At 45.7% G+C, this 16,820-nt stretch overlaps 1 protein-coding gene across 2 annotated transcripts in view; it reads left to right on the top strand.

Moving 5' to 3' along the window:
- The first annotated feature begins 1,325 nt into the window (after window positions 1-1,325).
- LRIG1 (leucine rich repeats and immunoglobulin like domains 1) overlaps window positions 1,326-16,820 on the top strand; it is a 110,922-nt gene continuing 95,427 nt past the window's right edge. For both annotated transcript variants that reach the window (XM_033131663.1, XM_033131662.1), the window contains exon 1: window positions 1,326-1,546. In XM_033131663.1, the coding sequence (XP_032987554.1) occupies window positions 1,326-1,546 (221 nt within the window). The remainder of the gene's footprint in view (window positions 1,547-16,820) is intronic.

Raw genomic sequence — 16,820 nt, 5'->3', positions numbered from 1 at the left:
ACATTCATTTTGGTAATTAAGGACATATTGCTGGATTTAAGAGGTCAAAAACAAGTCAGGAGCAGAAAGGAGCTTTTGGTTGTGCGAGGAGGAAGGCTGCCACCCCTAATGAAATAACTAAAGATGTCCCAATCAATAGGACATTTTTGAAGTTTTAAATCTGTGTCTTTACTCCTAGAGGGCACTGGAAAACGGTGCAGATTTGCTCTAACTTTAAATCTCCGGCCCTATTTGCAGCCTGGGGAGGAGGAAAGGAACCTTGGGGCCAGATCCCTCCAAAGCAGGGGTTTTACCCTCCTAACCAATTTTCTCTCCTAGACCCAAAGGGCCTAATCTTTACCTCTCTCCCCAGTCGGCTTTCGCCTTCTCCGCCAAGTCTGCACGTCCCCTTTAAGAGCTGGAGGACGTCTTTCCCTTTCTCCTCCCAGTCCCCCTCCTCCCCTCCGCCCTTCACACCTTGGGTGGGAAAAGAGCGCAGGGCGGGGTAGAAGGAGAGGGGGCGGGATCGTGGTGAGCGCTCCAATGGACGTCTAGACTGGCCGCCGTGAGACTACGGTAGCCAATGAGTAGAAGGCGGGGGGCGTGGCGGGCCGCCTTTGCAAAGCATCCAACGTGGGCCAGCAGGAGGCCGCGGGGTGCGGAGCCTAGGGGGTGTGTGAAGGCGAGCGGCCGGGGGCGGGGCCTCGGGGACCGGCCCGGGCTGGGCGGCGGGGAGGCGAGCTGCGAGCGGCTGGCTGATTGTTAGGCTGCGAGGTCGGCGGGGCTCTCGCTGCGCGGAGGAGCCGTGTGTTGCCCGGAACTGCGCGCGGGCGCGCGCTCCGCCTTGGGTGTCTGCACAGTGAGGCGCACGGGGCCCTTGGAGCAGTGCGGGGGTGGCCGCGCCGTCCAGCCGCGGGTCTACTGCTGGGCGCGAGGAAGATGCCCACGGGCGCAGAGCTCAGGCTGCGAGGCTGAGCGCCGTCCTCGCAGCGGCGGCGGCACTTGGCGTGCGCGAGAGCTCAGAAGCCGGCCAGGAGCGGTGGCGGGAGGACACGGAGCGCCGGCCGAGCACCCCTTGCCCGGATCTGTGGGGTTCGCAGGGAGCACTGGCGGGTCGGCCCGGATGGGCGCGGGGATCGCGGCCCCCTCCGGGCGCTGCGGAGCAGCCCGGGCACCGGGGGCCCGCTGAGTGCCGGAGTCGTCACCGTGGGGAGAACTTGTGCCAGTGGCCATGCCCCGGTGCGGAGCCTAGTGCGAAGCTGAGTACCCGCGGGCCCGCTTGCGCCCGCGGTCGTCCCGGACCTCACAGCCCCAGCGCCCGGAGTTCGCAGCGCGCTCCAGACAAGATGGCGCGTCCGGTCCGGGGAGCGCTCGGGGCCCCGCGCCGCTTGCCTTGTCCTCTCCTGCTGGGGTTGCTGCTGCTGCTTCGGCTGGAGCCGGCAACGGCCGAGGCCGGCCCGCGAGCGCCCTGCGCCGCCGCCTGCACTTGCGCTGGGGACTCGCTGGACTGCGGCGGGCGCGGGCTGGCGGCGCTGCCTGGGGACCTGCCTGCCTGGACGCGGAGCCTGTGAGTGCCGCTCTCCCCGCTCCCTGCGCCCCGGGGCGCTGTCATTGGGGAAGGGGCGGCGGGGGAGTTCTTATCTGGGAAGGGGGTGCGGGCCGAGTCGTGTGCGAGTGAAGTTGTGTGGCCTGGAAAACTTAGCGTGGGTTGTGGTGGTGAGATCGTGCATGGGGTCCGGAGGAGAGAGGGCGTGCGTGAGGAGTCTGCAGGAGGGAAGTGTGTGCCTCTTGAGGGTTTGCAGGTGAGCGAGCCTGGGTCTTGAGGGTCTGGAGGAGAGAAGAGTGTGCCTTGGGGTGGTGGTGGGGGGGTGGAAGTCAGCGAATGTGGGTCATTGAAACCTGGAGGTGAGTGACGTGTGTAGGTTGTGAGGGCGATCTGGGAGTGACTGAGTGAGTGGGTGTCTGGTGTCTGGAGGTGAGAGAATGTGAATGAAAGTCTGGAGGTGAGGTGTTTGTATGTGGGTGTAGAGTGGGAAACATCTGGAGGGGAAGAGTGTGAGGAAGTCTGGGGGTCTGTGTGTATGTGTTCCTTTTTTCCTATCCTGTAACCCAACTCTTTGGTGTCTGAGCTCCTTGGCCTTCCTTCCAGTGGGTAATGAATGAAGGTGACTCTTGGCTCCAGTCTTGCATTTTCATTATTTATTAGTGAGAGTGTGTGTGTAGCCGTCTTTTCATCCCCCAGGACCGTGGTGGCCTGACTTGGCTCTCACTGGGGCAGAAGGCAGCCTTTCCTGGAGGACCCCTGAGTAAGGGGGCTTTGAGAGTTCCTGGAAATCTGTGACTGCGGAGAGTTTGGCTTTTTCTGCCTGGTTGGCATTTTAAGGAACTGTGTTCCAGACCATTTCTATCTATTCCATAGGGGCCCTCTTGGGCTTGATGATCCGGTGGGGTGGGCCCCCCCGGGCCCCCCCCCTAGTATTTCTCCTCTATAAATGGTGCAAATTAGTTTTGGAGTAGTGCTACTTCAGGAGAGGGTGCCAGGGACTTGGTTGATTTAAGAGTTTGCTTCACCCAAAAGAGACTCTTTTCTGTGTTGTCAGGATTTTGGCCTATAGAACTTAGTGGGACACTAAGGATTTGGCAGGAAAAAATACATTAGACTTTTCTAAGTGTGATAGACTATAACAGCTTTTAAAAACTTTTAAATGGCCTGGTCCACGAGTCAAAATCCTGTCCAGTTATCAGTAATCAGCGTCTCTGCAGAACTTTTAGTGCCTTCCAGAAAAGGCCGAGCTTGAGTAGGCCTTTTCAGTTGAATTATTGGGTATCTTTCCTTGAACACAGAAGAGGCACAGTAGTAACTTCAGGCATGACAATCACTGTTTAAAAAAGAGAAACAAAACTGGTGACACAAGTTTTAACCAACACCTGTGGCATGATCTAAGAAAATGAGGTCTGGATATCTGGATGCTGGGGTGGGCGGTGGAAAGAAGAGAAGTTAATTCCTTTCTAATTCGAAGGTCCTGTGCTTCCGAAAATGGGGCCCAGATCTCTAACTTGGACCACATTACACATTGTTTGATGATCAAGTACTACAGAGTTCTGAAGCTGGACCCTTTAGTTATGGTTAGTTTTTCTCTTCCATATTCTGCTGCTGCCGTAGAATTCACTGACTTAGTGAGAATCAGTGGTCATCGTGTGGGTTTTAACACAGGCAGTGGCTGTGTCAAGTTGTGGGACGTAGAACCCAGCACTGCCATTAGGTAGTATTTTACTTAGTGAGGTAGCCTGAAGTATTGTGCTTTCTCCTTTACAGACTCTTAAGGTTGTTTTTTAAAAACATGAAGTCATGTGGACAGAATCAAAACAACTTCTTCAGTGTTCACCTGTTGGACGAGTGATTCCCAGTGCCACGTGTCAGTGGCATTGTGGGGAAGGCTCTTAGTTCAGAGGTGGTGACTTCCTGGAGAGGACAGGGTGTCCTCTGCTTTGCACTTTCCTCTGGTCACACGAGCCACTTTATCTTGCCCTTTAATTTTTGGGAGCAAAACTACTGGTCATTTTTTGAGTGTTCTGTTGCCTAGTAGTAACATTTCACATGACGTAAATACCTTTGAAATTACAGTCTTTTCTCTCATACGTTTGATGATCAGTAAATACCAAACGGGGTGTTTTGAGTTTCACTAGACTTGATTGTACTGATTTTGGTGTTAACTGTTTAGATTTTAAGATATGAAGAGTGTGACTTCTGGCTAGTATGTGGCAGTAGAGTGCTCAGTTCAAAATGGATATGCTCTGAAAAATATTCGTGAAGTGTTTTTCTGATTAAAGAAAAAGCAAGCTAATTTTTTTTTTTCTCTAGACTTCAGATTTCCCATTTAAGTCATTAGTCTTACTCTGAATTTTCCATCAGGATATTTATACCGTTTATATTCCTGGCTATGATTCAGCAAGACTGTAGGGAGAAAGTCTCTGTATATAATATAATAAAACATGTAGTTTCACCAAGTTTACACCCTCTGAGTCTATTGTATCTAGAAAATGCTTTGACCTAATTTATAACCCCATGAACAAGATTTACTGCAGTAGTTCAATCAAGTTCAGGCTGTGGATTTGAGACAGAAAGGGACCTGTGGCTTTATGGAACTTTTTTTTTTTTTGACTTTTGTAAACAGAGCGTCTAATTTTGGAGTTGTTCCTAGGGCTAGCATAAGGAAAGTAAAACTTTGTAATAGGGAATGTAAATGCAATTTGAATAGAAGAAATGGAGTGGCGCTGGTAGAGGGGAAAATACGTTCATTCCTGGGGCCTGAGAATAACTTCTTCGGCACAATAACTTATAGTTGTAGTAGTTGAGCCATAACTGAGCCTGCCATCCCATTACGTAGGTGAGATTGGCATAGTCCAACCAACACATTCATAAATAGCAGCAAGTACTGCCAAGCCTTATTCCAACTTCCCAGAACCTCAGAAGAAGTTGAACTTCTTAGAACTCAGATGTTTGCTTTCTTTGAAATGATTCTGAGAGCATGGCTTCAGAAGCTGTTAAAGTACTAAATGCCATTTACCTCCGACTCTTTCTTACCTGTGGCATGATGTTGAGCCCAGTGTGGCGAGCTTACCCGCTCTGGAGCTAAATGATGACCCGGTGGGGCGTGATAGGGAGGAAGGGAGGCCCTGGAGGAAGCACCACCCTGAGGCTTTTTCTTAGTGTGGCTGGAAGACAGCATGGCATTCAGCAGCAAGGACACTCACTGAAGGGCCACATGTGGTTATCCTGGGCCACATGAAACTAAATGTGTTGATTTGGGCCTCTTGCTATTAGACCTCTTTTTGTGTTTGCAGGACCAGACCTAGGTGCCTTAAATCAAACCTTGTTGGTTTGGCACATCAGTGATGCTTGTTACATTAGACAGTAAACAAACTGTAGTTGCCATTGTAGTTGTGAAGAAAAGAGGGCCTTTGTCTTTCAAATTTTACACCTGTGCTGGGAGTCTGAGGTGTGCAGGGAGCTGTGAATTAAGGCTTTCGGACGTACTTCCCATCCTGTTTATGCAAATTAGATTTAAAGTGCTGATGGCCAAACTGTTCCAGGACCTGAACTGAGATTCTTGTGTGTTTTTTTTGTTTTTTTAAAAAAGTAGGTTATTGTCCAGAGGTCTTCCCTTCTGCCATTTCCTCTTTGTCTCTCCATCACTTAGCAAGGACTCAGGACACACTGAACATCTTCCCACTTGTGGGGAGGGGCAAAGGGGGGTTTGGAATAGTGAGCCGTGTACACACAGGTCATGGCGGAGGGAAAATGGGGAAGGCGCGAGGGCTTTCAGAGTTCAGGGAGCTTTAGCTGGAGCTTCTTTGCAACAAGTGGCAGAAGCCTGGCCTTGCTTCCCCTCCATGTTGGAGCTCTGGCCTGTGACTAGTTCTCTGGCACCTGTTTTGAGTAAGGGGAGGCCTCTGGCAAATAAAATTGGTTGCCTTGAGAGAAAGTCCCCCTGATAGGAAATTATGGCTATAAATCTAATTTTTGAGTGCCCAGAGACACCCCGTCCTGGGGGGACCCAATATAAACGGTCTGTGTTGGCACAGTGTCCGTCTTGCCTTTCGGATACTGTTCTTGCCCCCCTTTTTAAGGGACTGTTTTAAAAAGAAGTGTGTTCATCTCTTTCCATAATTCTGTTTGTTTACTATATTTCCCAAACTTTGGACTTTGGGGTGTATTGTCGGCAGTCATTTTCCGTCTCCAGAAAGACGAGGAGGATGCAGTGTAGTGTAATGAGAGCTGGTTCCTTGTGGGTGTCAGCCACCCCACTTTGCTCCTGGGCCTGAAGGTTTCCCTCCCTGCAGTGCTAATTCCTTGGCCTGGGTTCCCCAGGCAGCCTTCTCTGAGCATGTTGGGATGGCCTCCGGCTGACCTCTCTCTCCCCCAGACCCCGTGCTCACAATGAAAGGGCCTCCCCCACTTCGCAGAGGTGTCTCCTTGGTGCGGAGTCTTTTCAGTATCCTCCCTTTCAATGTGGACTGGAATGTGAGCGAGAGAGCAGGACGTTTGTGGGGCTTAGCAATGCACCTGGCCCAGTGTGTGCACCTGCTAACGCCCTCAAGGTCTCTTAGCTGTGGAGGTCCAGAAGGCGGTGGAAATAGCCTGTGGTTATTTAAAAGTGACATCCACGAGGCAAGGGAGATGGAGAAAAGGGATTCGCTGAAAGTCACTGTAAGCACTAAATAATGTTGACTGCCCCAGATTTTTTTCCTTCTTTTTCTTATTTAAAACTCAAAGGGATTCCTCCGACTTACACCATCGGTTGAAGGACTTGAAGTTTCGTGAGCAAGCCTAACTTCCAACTCTTTGTGAATGAGCTTGGTGACATTTACTCACTGGGGACCTTCCTCCTCCTCAGCAACTGCAATTTGAAACCCTGGGGGTCCTTTAAAAGCCTACAGGACTCTGGGCTGTGTTAATATTCAGAGCTGTTTACAATGGATGCAGTTTCAAAGGCTGAAGGCATTGTCTTGAGACCGGAGGGAGGAGGGGCAGAAGAAAAATTCCCAGGCATAGGAGGAGAAATATTGAAAAATCCCCAATGTTCCCTGGCCTCTGGGAAATTCAGGGACCGTTAGTGGTGTTTTTTTTTTTTTTAATGATTTACGCATGACATTGAGCCTATGGGGTCCATTCCATCTGCCTCGTGGCTTCAGTTCATGTTATGTCAGTAATATGCTTGTCTCCTGCTTTGATTTCAAGTGAAAGTGTGGGAGTCAGAAGCTGAAATCTGTTCTTATCTCCCCATGCAAAGAAGTAGGACTTTGAAGACCAGTGGTTAACCTTTTCTCAATAGTTTACCCTCTTGGAACCTGCACTTATTTTTTATGTAACTACAGAGTTTAGAATAGCAGTCCAGACTGATCAGTTAGCTGGCCAATTACATGACTGGGGCTGAGAAATTTTCTACTGAAGAACTTGATTGTTGTCATTTAAGCAAAATGAGTGGATAAATAAAGATTGTAGAAAAAAATGAAAATTGTGGTTTGTATATCGTCCAGTTGGAAGTTGCCAATTTGTATCCTGGTGGGGGGGAGAAGGTATGCTTATGAATTTTTCTTATCCCAAAGCTTTATGCTTTTCTATACTATTATGTTTTATATAATTTAATACTTTACATGTGGTTTTTATCCACACGTAAACCCAGTCTGTTGAGAAAAATCACTCCATTTTAAAAAAAGCTATTTCTCCATTTCCCTGGTTTCATGCTTTTCATGTCCTGCCTTCAGTTCTTCTCTGTGTCCTCTAAATGGGCATTCGCTGCCCAATTGTACCCCAGGTCTTGGATTGGGTTACTATGGGAAAAAGAGTTGTGAGGGCGAAGCTTTCCTCACTTTTATTCTGTTAAGTGTGCAGATGTTCTTATCCCTGGTGATCACATCCAGTGCACAGTCTTCAGTGGGGACAGTGATGAAGAGGTTGAAAATTATTTCTAGGGTCCATTCCTGGCTCCTCTACCATCCTACAGCTCTACAGCTATATACGTGTGATCCTCTTTCCTTCATTTCTTAAAAGGGATCCTAATATTCTGTCTTATTCCTGCTGTGAGGACAAAGTTAGATGACACACGTGTTTCGCCCAGTTACTTAGTGTGGGTCGATCTCCTTGCTAAGGATTCCAGAGCACGATTTAAAGGTTAGGGCACCAGCTCACATTTTGTATCCTCTCTCAGGGCCAATCTCTCCAACTCAGATTTCCTGGTGACAAAGGCTTTCCTGGGAAAAGTTTACTTTTCTGATATGAAGGCGTCTTTTTGGAGTGGGCAGGGTGGCAGGGCTCACAACCCAAGCAGCCTTCTCCTGTAGTAAAGTTTTTGGTGATAGGTGTAGAGAGAAACGAGTGAAACTTCATGTGCCCTTGGCAAGTTCAGAGAAACAGGAGGGAAGCTAGGAACAGTTGCAATAAATGATACAATTAGCAGGACTTATTGAGGTGGTTTATAAATGTATTTCAGTTGTGCAAATACTTCTGTCTATTTAGCATTATCCTTTTGGGAGATGGCGTGTGGGAAAGAGGCAGGGAAGTGAGAGGCCCTTAAACTAATAATTTTGCCCTGTTATTTCCCAGGGTGTCATTGAAACTGAGCCTCACTGAGATGCAAGTAACTCCTCTTGGTCAATAGCTTGGAAAAATGCAGGTGTGCTCCTCCAAACATGGGTTAGGTTACAGACTTCGGGGCGGGCTGAATCCTGCACTGTACCCACTTCTCTTTGGAAATATTTGAGGGAGGAGGAGGTGTGAGGGGAGGTGATTGCTGGATTGTATGCAGAGCTGGAGAGCTCTGACATTTTTCATTTGTTTTGGTTTGTTTGCAGTCCTTTGTAGGGGACCATGGGCAGTGAGCACAGAGTCATCTGAGGAATCTGGCAAGGATGCCACCTGAAAAGCCTTTGGCTGTTGCTTCTTCTGCACCTGTAGCTGCGTCCCTTCCCCAGTGAAAGGCGGTGATTCACAGCCTTGCCCACATAAACGGCTACGATTGTTTGCGTCTTTATTACTATGTAATCTAGCACAACCAGTAAAGCCCATTGTGCGAACAACCAATCCGTTCATCTCTGAAAGTCTAATACATCTTGATTTCCTTACGAACCAGGATGTAGGTTCCAATCACTGCTTTTTCAGTTTGCTTTGGCAAAAGGTGCCAGGCAGAGAATTTAAAGAAAGCATGGCCTGTCTCTTTTTAAGTATTGATTATTCTTTAAACTGTTGTGGTGCAACAGGTCTCTAGTCTTTTAAGATCTGCAGATTTTTTTCTCTCATGTCATTAGGTCTCATATTATTAGGAAGAAATGAATGAAGTGAGTAGGTTCTACTCCGCAAGCAGAATTAGCTGCATGTCGAGAAACAAGATGGAGATAATAGAGGGGTTTTTTTTGTGTGTTTTTTTTTTAGCTGATAAAAAAAATTTCAGGACTTCATCTTTTAAGACTCCTTTATGCAGCATTTAGCAAGTGCCACCACCACCACCACCACCACTTCCTGCCCTTTGCTCCTTCAGTGAGTTTATAATTTGCTGTTCAAATAGTTTGCCACTTAGTATCTTTGGTCAGAGCACACATTGCACTGATAAATTCGTTCTCACTGGATTACCTACTTGAGGGTAGCCTGTTAGATACAATGAGAAGAATTGAGCACTTTTGAACTGGGGGACAGATAATCACGCTTTAGTTCCAAACCTTGTGGTTGCAGAGCTCTTTGTTTGAAAGCATTTGTATCCTGAGACTTAGCACTTTGGGCTGGGTGAAAAGCAGTGGACAGCTGGGCCCTGCCTAGGCAGTGACAACTACCAACTGATTGATTGGGAAGTAGATTGGTGCATTATAGCATCTTTTTCTTCTGAGAAGACCTTAAAAGTATGATATAAAAAAGAAAAAATCTGAATTAAGGAGACATTAGATATGCAGCCGAGTACTTTAAATAAATTAACCCACTTCTGTTGGTACGGGGTGTTTTTTTCTTACCTTTTACTATGGAGGTAGCAGAAATCGACACAAGTGGACAGAGTAATGCAATGAGCTCTGTACCATCCCTCATCTTCAGCAATTACCAACCCCCCTTATTGGATCTATGCCCCAATACACTTCTCCTCATCCCTGTTTTTTGGGAAGCAAATCTAAGCATACCATTTCATCTGGAAATGTATATTTTTTTAATTGACAGCTTTATTGAGATATAATTTACATATTATACAATTCACTAAAGGCTGGTTTTAAGAAATGTGAACTTGAACAACTTTTGAAAAAAAATCAACCTTAAGTATTTTTTATGCAAAGGGAATTTTGGTAAATTGTATGTTTGCAGAATGTTTATTGAGCACATGCGGTGTGCGCGCTTAATTTATGTTTTCAGAATACAGTTCTTTTTTTCCTCTTTTGGGAGGGGCTTAGAAAGTCCTTTTGTCCTACAGTCCTTCGCCAGAAATGTGTAATTCTGACGAACTCTTCTCTCCACTTGTTGCTCTCATTTGGAGGTTTCTACTAGGCTGTTTGTTAAGTGTTGATTGGCATCCATTAGTGAACAAACATAATTACCAATGGGTCATTTAAAAACTGATATTTCAGATATTGTTCCTTAATAGAGGGATAATTAGCCATTGGTTGTAGTTAGTGACTCTGAATTGAGTTAACTGTTGTTTACTTTGCAAGGCCTGACCCTCCAGCTGTGGCTACTTGAGGCTTCTTTAAATAGTTAGAGGCACCCTGTAAGAAAATCCTCAAAAAGAAAAGAACTAGGTTCCTGGAACCCTCTGTGCTTGATTTAAACTTCACACAGATTTGAAAATGCTTTTCTCCAAGTAGCTGTAAAATGGTTTTGTTTTGTAAAAGTCCATCATTTTATTTCTCTACAGCCTGTTACTTAGTTGGTTAGGAGACCTCTTTAGAATATATTTCAATGAGGCTGCAGCTTAGATAGGAATCCAAATGGGAATTACACAGGCATCCAGTGCCATTCACTTGATCATAGTTTATGGAATGATTTCCATATTCTATTTGTGAAAACCTAATTTCCTATAGGTTATGGAGTGTTCAGTGCTTTTAAAAGCTGCCCAGCATGGTCAGGTTAAACTCATGGATATATTCAGCTTAATTAAATTTATATAATATCTAGGGGATTCTGTGTTTAGGAAAGTGGAAGCACATGCCAAAGGTTTTAAGCAAAATGTATGGGGTAAAAACTTACCATGTGAGAAATTCCGCCTAGGAATTTGATTTCTATTTTGCAGATTGGGAGAACTTCATCCTTTCATCCTATTTCAGCAGTGTGGTACCTTGGTCCAGCACTATGCATTTTGCTTGCATTTTAGTTTTCATTTTATTTTTACTTAAAAAAAATTTTTTTTTTTTTTTTTGGTCTGATTTCCTCCCTCCACCTGGGCTGGTGTGAATTTCTGGCACAGAAGCTCCCAGTGCTTGCAAAACTTATAAACAGCCAGAAGAGCTCATTGCTTCCAGGAAGTTGGTTGTTGATGCAACGAAGTGATGGATGCCGACGCTGCAGCTTGAATGGGATGGGGTTTCCTTTCTAGTTTGGAGAAGAGGAGATCCAAAAAGCAAACTAAAGTGATTTGCAGCTATGAAGATCTGCCTTCTCCCACATTCCTCTGAATGTTTCCTCAGATTTGGTGTCTGTAGGACTCTTGGCCACAGGTGGTTTGGCCTCATTGAGTGGTGTGCTTTGCCCAGGAGAAAAATCAGGAACTCTTCTATGGAGATTTTTGGATTCTTTTACAAGTTCATTTGAAACAGTACTTAGAAATGATTTAATTATATTGAATTCCAGACTGTTCTAAAATAAAGACAGGCAAATAATATTTTTGGGGGTGTCTAGGGAACTTTATTATATGTGAAGTCTTAGAGTTCAGTTCATCTTTCTGGGAGTAAGGAGCCCGTATTTTCGTTAAGCTTCTTAAAGGGGTTCTTGACTAAAGAGGAATGCAAACTACTGACTAAAAAGGAAAAAAAATAATTTTCTTAAAGCTGTGAAGGCAGGAATGTGGTAGGATGGGAAAACAGCCTATGGCTGGGTCGGAAGCCCTTCGAGTTTTGTCCCAGCTCTGCCCCTGCTTGGCAGGATGACCTTGGGCTGACCAGTTAATTTCCTTTCTGTAAAGGGATGTATGACTTCTAAGACTCCTCATTTTCAGGTTTATGATTCTGTCCTAATTGAAGCAAAGAGGGAATAAACTTACTACTCATTGTATGGTAAGAATTAGTGAATCAACCCGTGTGTCTAGGATATTTACTTAAAAGAATTTTTGCATGTTGGGTGCTTCCGAGTAGAATCTCAAATGCATACCCTGAGCTGCGAAGGGGAGGTAGGATGTGCGTGGGGGACTTTCAAAGACGGAACCTTTTGTGGGTCCTTTGGTGGTGTTGAAGGGGAGCAAATACTCCCCAGTATTTCTTTGGTCGGTGCCTCCTTTTTCCCTCCAGCCCCCCCAAAAAACAGTGGAAGCTGGTGCAGACCTACTTTATAGATCCTTGATTTAGGTTTTAAGAACTTGGGTCAAAAACAGCAAATAAATTGAGCACATATTTTCCCAAAGAGTTGCTTATCCTTGCCTGTCTTAGGGCACTGCAGGCAGCGTCTCTCTCAGGTAGGCCTTACGTGTACAGCTGGCATGAGTGCCGTGCAGGTGATGCTGATAAACTGCAGGAAGTGACGAGATGGGCCACCTGTAGCAGATTCAATAGGAATCGCCACAGGGAAGGCAGCTGCTACACACCTCCCTGTGTGTCCCTTCTAAGCCGCTTGCCACTGACTATATGCTGAGGACATGGCAGAGACCAGAGGAGCTTTTTAGCCCTTTTACTGGGGAGATCTTTCATGTGCACCTTTTAAGGTGGAAATTCAGCAGCCTTGTGTGTACACAAGGCTTCATTTCTTCAATTTTGGTCTTTTTTTTTGGGGGGGTCACATATCACATCTATCCATCTGCCTGGGTTTTCATTGGTTTCCTCTTGGCCAAACACTGTTCTTGAAAATCACGATCCCTGTCATAACTGGACTCCTTAAAAGACTTTATTTATCCTGCAGAATCGAGAAGCTTTTATTTTCTATGTTCTGAATATCCACCTTTGTTCCACTTGGAGTTTGTTAGTGCCTTCACTGGAAGGTCTTGGGCTTTTCTCTTCCTGCCACTCATTCTTTGTCATGTAAATTTTCACAAGGCAGAAACTTTGGATTTTTTTTCTTTAGAACAAATTCTTGGAATTTGGAACCTTGTTTGGGGATACAGCTAAAATACAGTGAAGCTAGAGCCACAATTAATAGTTTGGAACTTCTTGACAGGAAGTTTAACAGGAATTAGGAACTAATTTAGGACTAAAGCAAATAGTCCAAAGAACTAGACTTCTTTTTTCTTTTTTAACATTCTTCCTTTAAGACCTAAAGATGGCCTTTTCCCACGTGCTTTCTGAGATCAAAATAGGCCAAATAATCCTCCCACCGTCCCATGAGTCTCTCCTGTCAGGCTCAGACATTCCCTGTTATTCAGTTGACATTTTTCTGGTGAATTTATTATTTTTTTATCTCGTTGTCTCCTAGAGGATTCTCAGTCTAACTACTTAGGTAAGTTTTCACACATCTATGCCTTTTTTCTCCACTTAGACTTGAAAGCATCAGGGATTGTTCAATTTCATGTACCTAAGGAGTCCCTCGATAATTATTTATTACCTTATAACTTTCGTCTTCGGGCTTGGTATGTTTTTTCTGGGCGGAAGTGATCTGCCCGTGTTTTCATTGTTTTCTCAAAAGGGTTTACTCCTCAAGTGTGGTTACTTCTAATTGACTTGTGTGGAGGACTTAACAGAAGTGTTTTAGGAACTTAGATATAAGGAGTAAAAGACCATTTTCTTTGTGCTGAGGATCTGTGTTGCCATGAAGAGCCAGCTGAAGGGTAGAGGGATAAATTCAGAGGCTTTCGTCTGATCTGTCACGGGTGCTCCCTGCAGTGCAGACAGATCTTTGGTGAGAAGTCATAGCTTGTAGGTTGTCTGATATTATATGTCAGAGAGAACTTTTAGAGAGAATATTTGACCTAAAAGAAAAGTTATGAATGTTCCTCCCTTCCTTTCTCCTTATTTTCTACTTTCTGCTTGAGAACCACTTCAAAGAATCAGATGTGTTGGTGCCAGACGCCATGCAGTTATTGTTAAAAGAATTTGGAAATATAATTGAAAACAAACTTTGTTGAGCAAAGCAGATCTAGGCGAGTTCTTACTTTGAGGGAGAAGGGGATTCCAAGTTTTTCCTCTATTTGGAGCTGATGTCTCCGAACACTTGTTCTGTGAGATGAATCATCTGTGAGTTCTACATCTGGGAGTTATATATTGGGAAATGGCATTCTTTTTAAATGTAGAAGAAACACAAAAGCTTAAAGTTACAGTGTAGTTGGAAAATTCTAGTCAGAGTTTTCAACAGTGAGCATTGAGGTGAAATTGGCCGGATAATCAGACATGAGATTGTGATACCTAAAATAGACATGTCCACATATGGAAAGCAATACAACAGCCACACTTATTTATTGGGAACCCTCCCCTTTGTTATAAGATAGATGACATTTAAAATTTTTCATAAACATCACATAATCATTAATTAAGGTGAATGTAACTTGCCAGTCTGAATTTATATTAGCATTTGTCTTGAATTCTTCGAATAAGTTCAAGCCATGGTAACCAGTGAAAAACTCAGAACAGTGCAGTGTTTCAGGGTCTACTAGGGAAGATAACGCTGTGTCTCCATCCTCTCCAAAGCCCTGCTTCGTTCCACAGGTGTGGTTATGAGGGGCTGGTGGCCGTGGGTCTGAAGCATTCATGTTGTTAGGTGGCAAACTGGTTAGCGTGGTGGCCCTGGAGCCCAGTTTCCTGGGTAGCCTTGGGCAGTTTACTCAGCTTCCCTCTCACTCAGTTTCCTCTTCTGTTAAAAGGGTAATTGTAGTGCCCACCTCACTAAACTTGTTATGACGACAAAGTTGAAATACTTTATGATTTTTATAGAGGGCCTAACACATAGCAAAAGCTTGAGGAAGGTTAGTTATTAGAACTACCGCGATAATAGCAGTACACGCTTTCGCGGCAGGACACGTGCCCAGTAACTAATTTAATCATCCTCTGAACTCTGAAATATATTACCTCCATATCATATTCAAGGCCCAGAGCGGCTGAAGGACTTGCCCAGGGTCTAGCACTTGCCCGAGTTGGATCTCAAACCGGACTCTGCCTGACTGTATTTGGGAAGAATACTGTAAGACTAGTACTGTCCACTTCCTTGGTTTTTGTTCGTCTCTCATCCCTTTCAGATCTGAATTCCTCGAGGACCGTGATTGGGCCTGCAGCTCTTTGGTGGCCTGAACTACCTGGCACAGCTCTAGCCGTAGAGCCAGTGCTCCATAAATGGTGTCTTGACTGGGGTTTGAAGAGCGTGGTTCCTCCTCGGGAGAGCATGGTGTGTCAGAATCCATTTTTGGTGTGCCCCTTTGGTGAAGGGGGTGGTAGCACACACATATGTCTCGCCATCTGTTGTTTATTGTTTCTGTTAGGTTGCGGTTTGTGTTCCTGTTCCGTGTTTCTTTGGTTTCTGGAGCAACTGCGAATATTATATGCTTGGGGATCAAAAAAAGTCAACTATTTATAAACAGTAAAGTATCCCTGGGTTTGGAAAGTGTTTTTCTCAAATGCGTGTATATTTGGTGGCTTTATTATAATCTCACTGATGTATCATTAGACAATTTGCAGATCGAGGTACATTCAAAAGATGGGCCAGTCATAGGCCGGCCTTGTGTAACCAGCGTACAAACAGCTTTGCTGATAAGGCCCTGGTGTTAACGCTGACCTGACTGGTGTATTTTTAACTCCAGAACATATAAACAGTTTAGCCTGCTGATGGAGTTTATACGGTGCCTGAAATCCTTGGCATGCCTTGGGTTGTGTGGCCCTGTGGGATATCCATGGTTCTGGGAGCCTGCTCTGGCACCTGTGACCCACTGCCCGCTACCCTGCATTTTAAAAAAGGACCAGAGCAGAGACATGGAAGGAAGAACAGTGGAGTTCGTCAGTGATCTTGAAAGATAAATTTTTACGTTCAACACTCTTCTGCACGATTTCTTTGTTTTATGAACACTTTTGGGCAATAGGGAGCTTTTTACTCACGTCTGTTGTAACCCCCTTCCAGCCACTGTGGGTCTTTGCAGAGATGAAAATTGGAGCATGTGACTCCCACTGCCTAAAGCTCTGGCTGTCCAGCTACTTCTCCACCTTTACCATTCCTTCCTGCCGGGCTCCTTGTGCACCGGCCCCCCTGTGGGACTTTTCCCAGGCTCGTGTAATACTGTGCACGTCACATGTCCCTTACATCCTGTTTCCTCTGCCTGAAGACATGTTTTTCCCTCTGCCTTGCAAACTCCTACTCTTCCCCTGGAAATCATTGCTAACCTTCCCTCTGGGTGGGACTCCCACCTGAAGACTCTGCAGTACTTTATATAGAAGTTTCATGTGGTATTTGGTTACTGTCTCACTCCCCGGTTTGTCTGTAAGCTCCCTGAAAGCAGGGACTGGCTTTGTCTCTGATCTATTGCTGTATTCCCGGAACCTGGCACAAAGCCTGGGACACAGCAGTTGCCCAGTACAGATACTGTTGTAGCTAGAGCTTTTGGCATTCATTCTATGTAGTCCTGTAAGTCCTATAGAAATGCCTTTCCCAGACATTTAGATGAGCCCCTGTGAGGCCCGAATTATCCTAACTGCACATATCCTAAATATGCCTCATGTTTGATAGTTTCCTCCATCCCTCACCAGATACTAGTGTTGAGAAACTTAGAAGAATGGAAAGGAAGAAGCAGCCAATGGAGCTGAAGTGGAAAGATCACAGGTAGCCAATTTCCATGCCACACTGAGAGTTGACGGTCTTTTCAGTCCCTCTCTTGTGGGAAGGTGGCTTTTCAATCTGTACTGAAGTATTGTTACTGGAGCCCCTTTCCAGTGGAAGCAGCGACCTGTATCCCACATGGGGTCCCGGGCATCATTCCCCTTCTGGATCTCCAGTGGCTGTTCTTGGCAGGTGGGCAGCTCCTGCAGCTCTCCTTCGTGTTGCGTTTGGCGAGGAAGCCCACAGTGTGTTTCCCAACTGTCAACATGGTCTCTCATCTGCTCTTTTGCTGGAGCTGATATTTGGAGTCTGCGTTTTCAGAGTTGACACTGTAGGGGAGAGTTGCTTCTTACATAGACTGAGGCTGTCTAGACACCCTTCCCTTGTGGTTATTCTGCTCAGTTTATGCTGAGCCCTGGCCAGGCAGCTGGTTTGG

The sequence above is a fragment of the Rhinolophus ferrumequinum genome, chromosome 17, assembly GCF_004115265.2.
Source record: "Rhinolophus ferrumequinum isolate MPI-CBG mRhiFer1 chromosome 17, mRhiFer1_v1.p, whole genome shotgun sequence".
Taxonomy (NCBI): Eukaryota; Metazoa; Chordata; class Mammalia; order Chiroptera; family Rhinolophidae; genus Rhinolophus; species Rhinolophus ferrumequinum.
This window is presented reverse-complemented; position numbering and strand designations above follow the sequence as displayed.